The following is an 11,772-nucleotide window of genomic DNA, read 5'->3' on the forward strand; positions in this document are numbered from 1 at the left end:
GACAAAGCATATGCTAGAATTTTACATGTATGTTAACGCCACGTCCCTACGTAACTACTGTTTACCAGCCAAAAAGTCTTGACCCCCTAAACAACTTTACCGAAGACAGCAACTTTCTAGCTGATCAAGATCTCGAGCTATGAATATGCGAGAAAGGCACGTATATACTAGCGCCGCATAGTGAGAAAATTCTAAACTATTGTCACAAAAAAATCTTGACTTCCTGAAAGACTTTGCCGAATACGTTTACCTTCTATCTGGTAAGGATCTAGATATATTTTATATGCAAGAGTTTCACATGTATAGTAGCGCCGCAAAGTGAGAAAACTCTGAACTACTGTCCACCTGCAAAAAAGCCTTGACCTCCTAAACAACTATGCCCAAGACAGTACCTTTCTATCTGGTTGGGAACTCGAGATACTTTATATGAGAATTTCAGGTGTATACTGGCGTCGCGTAGTGAGAAAATTCTGAACTTTTGAGCACCAAGCAATAGGCTTTGACTTCCTGAAAAACTTTGTGAAAGACAGTAACATTCTATCTGGTCAGGATCTCTAGATACATCACATGCGACAATTTCACATGTATACTAGCGTTACGTAGTGAGAAAATTCTGAACTACTGTCCTCCAGCGACAAGGCTATGATCTCTTGAACAACTTTGTCGGAGACAGTAACTTTCTATCTGGTAAGGATCTCGATATATTTTATGCTGTAATCAATGAAGTCAAATCCCACGTAGTATGGTTACAGTTTACGCGGTTTCCATTTACATTTTCCCTATTATCCGCATTTCTAGGTGTTTACTGTAATCAAAGTTTAGCTTGTTTAGATCAAAACAAGTTTTTTGAGGAATACTCGTTGGTTTTAGTTCGATTGGTAACTCAGCAACAAAATGGCAATAGAAAATTCATGTGTGTTGTACAAAGTACAACAGCGCGAGTAACGGAGGGTTAAAATATCCATACTGTAAGGACAGAGCTCAATTGCCGGCATCTACACTTCGTCCCAGGTCCGAAATCTAAAAATTGATTCAGTTTGGAATATTTTTTATGTTGACCATTTGCGAGGTGAATTGTCCGTTGTTCAGTATAAAATTTATAATTTCGAACTATCATTGATACTGATAGAATCCCCATTTCTATCATTTGATAGTTCAACTATCAGATGGACCATTTATCATGATAGCGATGGGAAATGATATTGTTTCTATCTCTCCTATCCCATCATTGATTCTATCTATCATTTTTTCTATCATGATAGTACAAGAGATGGGATAGGGGTTCTATCATGATAGACTGAGAGAGAATCTATCAAATAGAAACCTATCCAATTATCAGATAATTTTGATGCCTGGGCACTTTGAAGAACTATTTAGATAATTTTAATCCTAAGCAATTTTGAGCCGATTTTAGAATGAATGCTGGAGATAACACCAAGATATTTCAGAGCATATGTCCTAGAGAGCTTTGGGATGAACTTTTAGAGAGTTTTGACTAGAAGTCCAATTCAATTGTGTGAGTCATTTTTTTTATATTTAGCTCTATAGGAAATTCCATAGCCATTGTGAAAAAGATTCTAATGCCCGTGAAAAACCACTGGATTTGAGTTTTGAAGGTACAATTCCAAAGAATTTTAAGTTTATTGCGATGATAATTTCAATGACTTCTATAAAATAATTTTAAGGAGAATTCCAAGTGACTTTTCAGAAGAATTTAAGGGAGAACACCAAGAGAATTCTAAGCAAAGTTTTAAGACAATTCTGAGCTTCATGGGAATTCTAAGGAGAAATCAAGACAATAAGGACGAATTTCATGATTTTTTTTTTTATTATTATTTAAGAATGATTCTTAAAAGAACTCTGTGACGGGAAACTAGTTATGTTAAAGGAAATGCTTGAGAACAATAAAATAAAATCCGGTTAAGTTTTGAGCGAATTTAGATAAACTCATTCTTCAAGACTTCGAACGTAGAAACAAGTTTAATATTCAGCAAAAATGCTGCTGGCCTAATCTTGTTATTTAACCTAGTGATCTCTTCGGCTTAATTGTATTTGATTATATGTATGCTTAATTTAATTGTATATCGCCCAACCGGGAAAATTTCCAAAATTCCGGCAAAAGCAGGGAAATTGCTAATCAGTAATATATCAGCTCTATATCAACATAATGTACACTGGAGGAAAAGCACAATTCCAAAAAGTAATGTAAATTTGTGTTGAAAATAATGCACATAAATGGAGCGTCACTGTCATGCAAGTTTACATTATAAACCGTTTTTTTTTTCCTTGATTTGTTTTCCGTCGATCTTGATTTCCGTACTGAGCACCAATGCTACCGACGCCAGGGAAGCAGCCCCCACACTTGGACCCTGCTCTGGACCGCCCATCAACTTATGGACCGGGGGTAAAGTCGCTGTTACTTCCCTTCCAAAGGAAGGCGTGATCAAAGATGTTATGCCTCAGAACATCGCGGCGGCGCCAACTGGGATTGAACCCAGGCCTTTTTGGGTGAGATGCAATCACGCTCCATCTTTGTAAGCAAAATTTCTTGCAAGTTGCAGGTTTGCGTGAAATGAAAAATAAGTTTATTCGCATCAATGTTTACATCAGCAATAAAATTCAGAATTACTGTGTGAGGCTTGTGACAAATATGTTATTAATTCTATCTGATTTCCACTACAATGTAAAAATATCGTTTTGAATTCTAGCTAATGCACACTAATGGAAGTAATTTCAGCAAATTTTACAAAATCATTATTATGGACCTTTAAATTCAAATTTAGTCTTCCATATTTCTTTTGTGAATAGAAATTAGACATCAAAAACAATTTGCTGAAATTTTTCTATGGCAATCAAAATAACCCTATTAATCTATTTCTGATGGAAAACTACGACAGTGTGAGGATTGCGGTCCCAAATAATGTGAGTCCGTGGCGTAAGTGGGCAGGGTTGCTTCCACTCACTAGCTATAAAAAAAAAATGATTTTCTCAATTTTGAAATTGTCATTAGACGTTATAAGGATATTTTGTATTTGTTAGATACAATAAAATGTTGAAAGGCAAGTATCTGACACATAAAACCCGACAATTTCGCTTCCAGAGTGTTACAATCAGCGATTTTATGATTCGTGAGCGTTCACTCAGAGTGAGCGCTCGCGAGTCGTAAAAGCGCTGATAGTGACTATCTCAAAGCGAATTTGACAGGTTTTATGTGTTAGACAAATTAAGCACTTGCCTGTCAACTTTTTCTTGTATCTAACAAGTAAAAAATCATAATAACATCTAATGAATTCAAAATTCTGAAAATCATTTTTTTATAGCAAGTGAGTGGAAGCAAGCCTGAATGAAGGTTTTAAAATTCATTTTTACTAAATATAACTTGTGTGCGTGGTATGATGTGCCCATTAACGCATTAACACCCAGTGATCATTTTGTATTGTTAGATTAGTTATATCAGCATCCTCTAACGTCCAGTGATCTATTTCAAGATCAGTTACATTTTTGACTACTGTCGAGAAACTTGAGCTCAAAAGCTATAATTTTTTTCACCAAAATTGTTCCATGGACCAATCACTTGAAAATGGTAAACAATTTAGTTCAGAATTGACCCACTGGGTGGTGTTAGTGTCTTTAGAAAACTTTGTTTTATCAACTTTTATAGAATAAAGTTCACATGATATCCGAAGGGTCCGATCTTTTGCAATGCTGTTTAAATTACAAAATCAAACACTACAGTGTATATTCTAGTTCCGAAATTTTCTCACTAGGTGGCTCTAGTGTTCATGTGAAATTTGTGAACATGCAATATTTCATGATCCAATCTATAAATAACGTTTCTGTTTTTTGCAATGTTGTTCAGGAGGCCAAGGCCTTTGGAATCATGGACTCTCACTAGAAGGCACTAGTGTTCTTATGAATTTCGTGTGAACGCTGGATCGACATCTGAAGATCTTTGATATATAGAAAGTTGCCTGTTTCTACAATGATGTTCAGTATGAATGTTGTCAATTTAATTCGGTATCCTCTCGCTAGGTAGCACTAGTATCTCTGATAGATTCAAAGCTGTTTTTTTCTGCAGTGTTGTTCAAGATGTCAAGGCTCTTTTAATTGTTGACAGTTTAGTTCGGAATCCTCTCGATAGGTGTCTCTAGCGAATTTATAATTGTCGTGTAAATGATGGGTCAACATCTCGACGCAGAGTAGAACCAACAATCAATACGAAACTAACGATTTTAAATTGGCTCACTGCTTGACTAGCCTATTGGTCCCAAGCAAACGATTAACGTACCCCATTCTAGTCGAAATTCTAGTACTACGCAATGTTTGTTTTGATTCGCTATGAAAGTTTGACAGATAAAATGAGGGGTTATTGGTTTTTCCTATGTTTCGAGGGGTGAATCGATTAGCTTGGGACCGAAGAGAGTACCAGAGCTGAGCCAAAAAGTTGAGCACGTTATTTCGGGACCTTCTAGTCTTAGAGTTACCTCTATGGTAGAACAGCGAGCCAATTGGAGCAATGTCTAGGAACCCTCAAGAAACAGACAAACAGTCATCTACCGAGTTAATTGGCGCAACATTGTACAGCAGGTGATGTCTCACCAAAGGACGTTGCACCAGGAAATGCGAAAGATAAGGAACGAGAACCAAAACCCGTGTTTCATCACCGAATCACATAAGAATTGAAGAACAATATTATTGGCGGTTATATCATTGAGGTTACTCTAAAACTAGAAGTTCCCGAAGAAACGTGCTCAACTTTTTGGCTCAGCTCTGGTACTCTCTTCGGTCCCAAGCTAATCGATGCACCCCTCGAAACATACGAAAATCCACGAACCCCTCATTTTATCTGTCAAATTTTCATAGCGAATCAAAACAAACATAGTGTAGTAGTAGAATTTTGACAAGAATGGGATACGTTAATCGATTTGTTTGGGACCAATAGGCTAGTCAAGTAGTGAGCCAATTTAAAATCGTTAGTTTCCACCGGTTGGTTATATTGAGTACCTAGGTCGAACACTCCTGGACACGATTCGGGTGTCTCCAGGAAAGTGGTCAGGCCATAATCTGACATATCAAATGATGTGAAAATTCAGGAAACAGATGCTCAATGGTTATAATTAGTGTTCAGAACCACAATGGACAAATCCGAAAATGTTCTAGAACGCGCCGAAGAAGTGGCCATAAGCTCACAAGATCCAAAATCGATCATACAATACATCAAATAACATTATAATACTGTGATTTGTTCAATGCCTGTTACACAATCGGTGCCTTTTGTTTTCACCGCTGAAAAAAAATCAAAATGATGGGAACAAAAGAAATTGATTGGATTTCTTTTCACCGCTGAAAAAATTATAAAAATTATGGAAACAAAAGAAATTGATTGGATTTGGCTTTCCTAACAGAAGTGCGAATCCCACCATACGAATCCCGTAGAAACGGAGGAGAAAGCGGTCTTCATTATGTTCAAAACGGAAAAATCAGTGCAGAATGAATAGGCGATTTTGAATCGAAACTCGGAAAATCTATTACTTTGGTCGGATGAATCGATGTTTTAATCGATTTCAAACACACCAAAAATCGATTGGATCGATCATTATCGTTCGATATTTGGTTCCGAATTACTGAAAAATATATTTATATAGGTATATGGGTCATTCCAGTGGAAGCAGTTATATGACGAGCACCTCAACGGTGAAGCAGCAGAAAACGAAGGTGGCACGGCAACAGACCTTGGAGCACGCGCAGAAGACGACAGGCTACCCGCCCCTGATATTCAAGAAGTTGAGAAGGAGATCGGTTGGCTGAAGAACAACAAAGCAACTGGTATAGATCAACTACCAAGTGAGCTATTAAAATACGATGGTGAAGCACTGGCTAGAGCACTGCACTGGGTAATTGCCAAGATTTGGGAGGAGGAGATATTACCGGAGGAGTGGATGGAAGTTGTCGTATGCCCAATCTACAAAAAGGGCGACAAGTTGGATTGCTGCAACTACCGCGCGATCACACTGCTGAGCGCCGCCTACAAGCTACTCTCCCAAATTCTATGCCGCCGGCTGTCACCATTTGCAAGAGACTTCGTGGAGCAATACCAGGCGGGATTCATGGGTTCATATTCGCGATTCGGCAGGTTCTGCAGAAATGCCGCGAATACAACTTGTCCACACATCATTTGTTCATCGATTTCAAATCCCCATACGACACAATCTATCGAGATCAGCTACGGCAAATTATGCACGAGTACGGATTTCCGGATAAACTGACGCGATTGGTCAAGTACAACATCGCGTTAGGAGGTGTGATCAGAAGAGTTGGGAAAGACATGAGTGGCACGATCTTCAGGAATTCCATTCAGCTTCTTGGTTTCGCCGATGACATTGACATCATGGCACCGAACTTTGAGACGATGGCGGAAACGTACATCAGACTGAAGGCTGAAGCTAGGCGGATTGGACTTGCCATCAACGCATCAAAGACAAAATACATGAATGGAAGAGGTTCTAGGGAAGACAATGTTAGCCTCCCACCCCGAGTTCAGATTGACGGTGACGAAATCGAGGTGGTCGATGAGTTCGTGTATTTGGGCTCACTGGTGACCGCCCAAAATGATACCAGCAGAGAAATTCAAAGACGCATTATGGCAGGGAATCGTGCCTACTTTGGACTCCGGAGGACGCTCCGGTTGAATAAAATTCGCCACCGCACGAAGTTGACTGTCTACAATACGCTGATTAGACCGGTGGTCCTCTACGGCCACGAGACCTGGACTATGCTCGTAGGCCATTTTTTGACAATTTGGATACCTGCCGGTAATCAGTTTGCTTACTGTAGTTACTATACACACTTAGAAAAAATCATGTAAATTTAGGTGCTCTGAGAGTGACATATACGAGCGTCAATTTTGACATAAAATTGAGTCATAATAAACGCGAAATTTAGCTCAATCAAACGTACTTTTAGTCGAGTAACGAACTTTTCAATCTCGGAGCACTTAATTTTACATGACATGTTTGTTTACGTCTCATCCTTTATGTCAAAGATGGATTCCGTCACGTGTAAAATTAGGTATTTCTAAGTGTGTACCAAAAACAAAATTTGGGCACACCTATAAAAATCTACCTTAAAAACCTTCAAATTTACATTCTAAGATCACGAATAGCTTATTTGGTTGTGGAGTAATCTCTTCTGAAAGTCTAAATTAAAAAAAAATCGGAGATCCAGGGTTGTAACCCAGAAGGATCTAGGCGCTTTAGAGCAAAATCAAAAAAGGCGTTTGTTCAGAATGCCAAAACAAGCGTTTTGGCCAAGTTTGGCTCAAATCGGTGACATCGACCACAGGTGGTGTACCCACTTGAGCTGGAATGACCCATATAGTTAGATCTCGATTATGGCAACATATAGTGTTTGCTCTTTTGGCTTCCTACTGGGTTTATTATTCCTTGGACTCCCGTATAATGATAATAATAATAATAATAATTTAAAATAAAACATTTAGTTTAACGATACAGTGTTTGGTATAATTTGATCGTGTCATCAATATCGAGATCTCACTGTTTGCCTAGGTTCGATTCCTCGACTGGTCAAGAATATCTTTGGATTTGAATGCTCGACTCCCTCGAAATATTTCTAGGGTCAAGGTCTAATAGATTTTTGTCAACGATTTAAAAATATTGCACCATTATTTCAGCAACACATATAATTGAATCAACAAGATGGTTATAATAATAATAATAATAATAATAATAATAATAATAAATAAACCCAATAAACCATTTTGTTGATTAAACAATATTTGAAACTACTATATATTTTTCTGCGTGTGCACATGGTGCATCATTGTGCTTGCCAAACAATAAACAAATGCATGCAGAGGACGACATTGAAGCTATCTATTAATAACTATGTTCTATCAATTCAATTCAAAATCATGCTATCACTTAATAACAATTAACAAACAATTAATAAGTGCTCAGAGAGCACTACTTGTAGAGTTGGCCAAACGCTCGAAAAAGAAGCGTCAACATCTAAAAGAAAAAAATATATTCCATACCATCCATGAATCAAAGTTCAGCCCATCGATCTGAACTGTCAATCAACTGTATAACACATGCTTATGTCTGATGATCACCAGATGTGTTTGGGTTGCTAATGTTATTCTTGTTGATTGATGGGTTTGCAGATAATTCCACAAAGTTGGAATAATATCAGACAGTACCTCCAATTAAAATACCTATTGCCTAGTAAAGTTCAAGTTCGCCGTCAAGTCGCTTCTCTGTGGCCAGAATCCAACTTCCATTTTTTGGCATCAATTCCGTAAACATGCTCAGACTCCCCTCAAACATGTTACACCTGCCCCAAAAACACGCTTCAAGTTCACTAATGGCTTTCCTCATGGTCACTTAGCATTTTAGCATGCATACATGTATACCGCCGACTAACCTGCTCTACTTGGTCCTCCCTGATGTGGATGATCTCTTTGCCGGCTTTGATCACGTCTTTCAGTCCCTTGACTTGATTCTTCAACTGGCTGACCTCACTCTGGAGCGCCAAAACTTCAGCGTTCGTAATTTGCAACTGGAACTGCACTTCGGCCAGTTCCGCCTTAAGATGGCGGAACTCTTTGTTTCGGGCCTGTTGAGCAGCTTCCTCCTCTTCGGACGGCGTCTGGAGGGATTGAATCTGCGTTCGCAGCTGGTCGATGACGGACTGAAGCGACAGGATCTCACCGTTTGCCTGCTGAAGCTGCAGCTGTGATTCAGCCAGATCACACCTCAAAGCAAGACGCAGATCATCGCCGTTTGATGTGGTTGTATCGCTGGGACTAGAATTGCTTTGTTCTGAGTGATTTTCACAGTCGTTGTGACACGTTTCCACGCGATCGCTTACAACTACCGCAATTTCCTCATTGCCGCTTGGTGTGATCTCCGGTGCTTCCTTTGTTTGATCCTGGCTTTGCTGGATGTAGCGTATGAGAGCGCGGTTCTTGGCTCGCTCCTCGGCCAAACCCTTCCTCAGCTGTTCCATCTCCTGTTTGATATCCGCCATTTTCGATTTTCGCAGTTCACGTTTTATGCCCAGTTCCTCGCGGAACTCAGCCAACTCTCGACATGTTTCCCCTCCATCGCACGATTCGAATCCATCCGGATCATCTTCACTGCCCTCGAGGCTTCCAGAGCGAGTTTCGTTATTTATCGTATGTTCTTCTGATTTATTACCTACGATTGCACAACTTTCATCCACAATCGTACCCGAACTGCTGCTACCAACATCGGTGTCATGTTCTTGCCCTGTCACCGCACCTCCACCCCCACCATCATCCACAGGCCGCGACTCGTCTTCCCGACTTTCGCGACCATGGGTCGACTGAAAACTGCCCATTTTTCCTGGCCCCTTTTATCCGCTCGGAAAATTAATCACCCTTCGCACTACTGCTGCAGTTGACCAATATTTATTCGCTTTCCCGCGGTCGTTGAGTCAAACTTTTCCCGGAACAATTATTAAACCATTGCGAAATTACACGCGCACGGTTTCGTCCTTTCGGACTTCAAACGGTAGGTAGGAAAATAAGCGAGTTGAGAAATTAAAGGAAAAAAAACGCACTCGATTCGATATGTAGGTACTGCAAAATAATAAGGAAAACTCTGCTAGTGATTTTCCCACCCGATGTTTTCGTATTTGAGCAATCGCGACGACTGAGCTATTTTTGGACCGGCAACGTAGGTATTTGACCGACAAAATCAACTCGGCGGACGCGCAAGTGAAGCAGCTGATGACGACGGTTGGCGTGCGCTTCGATGTTTTGGTGCGCGCTGTGCGAATCGAGAGCGATTCTGTGGCTGAGAAGGAAGAATGGCCAGCCCCGATCAATGCACCTAAGGAGAAATGTTCGCGGGAAATGTTCCAACGGCGAGGAACGATTGCAATACTTGTCTTGTGGTGAGCGAAAGCTGTTAGCCAGTTAGCTTGTGTTTGATTTTATTGTCTATTTTTAAATTTTCAGAAATGGTAGTCAATTTCACCGAATCTATTGCTTCGATTCCCGATTAAGACAGTTTTCGTGCGTGCTAGTCGTTAGGCCATAGAAAGGCGATGCAATGGTTACTTTCACTAGAGGTGGATTGATGGGATTAGATTTGTAATCTGCGTTTGAATTTACTTTTGTGTGCGAAGAATCTGTTCTAGAGATAAAATTGATTATCTTGCAATTAATTTTAAGATATATTTAACAAAGTTCATGCTTTTTGGAGAGTTAAGTGAATAAATATGATTGAGTACAAAACACTTGTATGAACCAACGAACAGTGGTGGGTCAAAATGTTTTAAATAGCACAACTCAGTTTGTAGTTTATATCGAATGAAATTTGAAATAGATGCACGCACTTGGAAAAATTCATGTAAATTTAGGTGCTCAGAGACTGACATATACAAGCGTCAATTAAAAAAATAGTCATGGCAGACGCGAAATGCAGCTAAATCAATCGTATTTTTCATCGAGAAACGAACTTTTCAGACTCAGAACACTTAACTTTGCATAAAATGTATGATAACGTATCATCCTTAACGTCGAAAATGGATTCCGTCACGTGTAAAATTATTAATTTCAATGTGTGTAGTGTTCAACTTGCACAAAGAAACTTGCTGACCATGTCAAATTATAACACTAGTTTACAAAACAACATAAAAAGTGTGAACTTTAGTGGTTGACCAACGTTTCTAATGCAAAATCCTACGCTGAATTCAATGCCGTGGTCAGAAAAAAATAAAGTAGAGCCATTTTTAAGATATACAAAAATTTTGATTTTTTGAATTTTGGACAAAAGTACGATTACTAAAATGTCAATATCTTTGGAACTAGTGCACCAATTTTAAATCTTTTTTTATGAAATTGAAGCTAAATAAATTTGCTATCGTTCACTGGAATATTATGTCTTAATTAAAAATTTAATTTTGAAGTCATTTAAAAATTTACAGCATTTTTTTTTTATTTTTCCTGCGAATTTTCCATAAAAATCTTGTTTTAATCAACATTTTTAATGGGATAAAAAGATTCAAAAAATCATTCCATAATTTATTCTTAAAGTCCATTAAAAAGTGGAGAAAATGAGCCTTTAATGGATGAAATCGGTTGGAAATTGTCGAAGTAATGAATTTTTTTGTAAAATCATGGAAATTGAATGTTCCAAGATTGGCCGTTGTCCCGCTCCTAGGTTCAAGCACCACTTCCAGTAAGCCTTTCTGCGGACGTGTACGCATACGGTGCATTTCACTCACACTACCAGCTGTCACGCAAAATTAAATGGGATATTTTCAACAATATAATTTACGCTAGTGTTTGTGAGACCGCTCGGCGAGAACCTAACGCAACCAACTCAATTTGACAGCTTTCTTTCTTTAACATTGCTTAACGATGTATACGACAAAACGTTAATTCAAGTGTAAAAATGATCCTCAAAAGTTTTGTTACGCGTGTGGCAACTATATATTTACAAAATCGGTCAATTTCACTGCTTCGTTGCAAACTGCATACAGGCTTTATTTTAAAATTGATCCTGGAGACTTTGACGAACCGTGGATTCCAAAAGTATTATGTAGTTCGTGCAAAACGTGCTTGGCTAGGTGGATGTCAGGCGCAAGGTAAATTGATTTTTTGAATAACTTTCATATAAACAATTTATGTACAGCATGGTAGTGCTTTGTTCTTTCCTGATCGACATTATCTTACTTCATCTATTTTTGATAAGTGTTAATGTCTTACTTACTAACTCACTT

The 11,772-nt window shown here is 38.7% G+C and overlaps 1 protein-coding gene across 1 annotated transcript in view; it reads right to left on the reverse strand.

The window, feature by feature from the left end:
* Positions 1-9,724, reverse strand: part of LOC135703955 (myosin heavy chain, non-muscle) — a 29,377-nt gene extending 19,653 nt beyond the window's left edge. The window contains exon 1 of the mRNA XM_065225308.1: positions 8,443-9,724. Within this exon, the coding sequence (XP_065081380.1) occupies positions 8,443-9,381 (939 nt within the window). The 5' untranslated portion in view covers positions 9,382-9,724. The remainder of the gene's footprint in view (positions 1-8,442) is intronic.
* Between the last annotated feature and the right edge of the window lie 2,048 nt (positions 9,725-11,772).

The sequence above is a fragment of the Ochlerotatus camptorhynchus genome, unplaced genomic scaffold (genome assembly GCF_037179485.1).
Source record: "Ochlerotatus camptorhynchus isolate MF236.1 unplaced genomic scaffold, CSIRO-AGI_Acam_v1.1 ptg000225l, whole genome shotgun sequence".
Lineage (NCBI taxonomy): Eukaryota > Metazoa > Arthropoda > Insecta > Diptera > Culicidae > Ochlerotatus > Ochlerotatus camptorhynchus.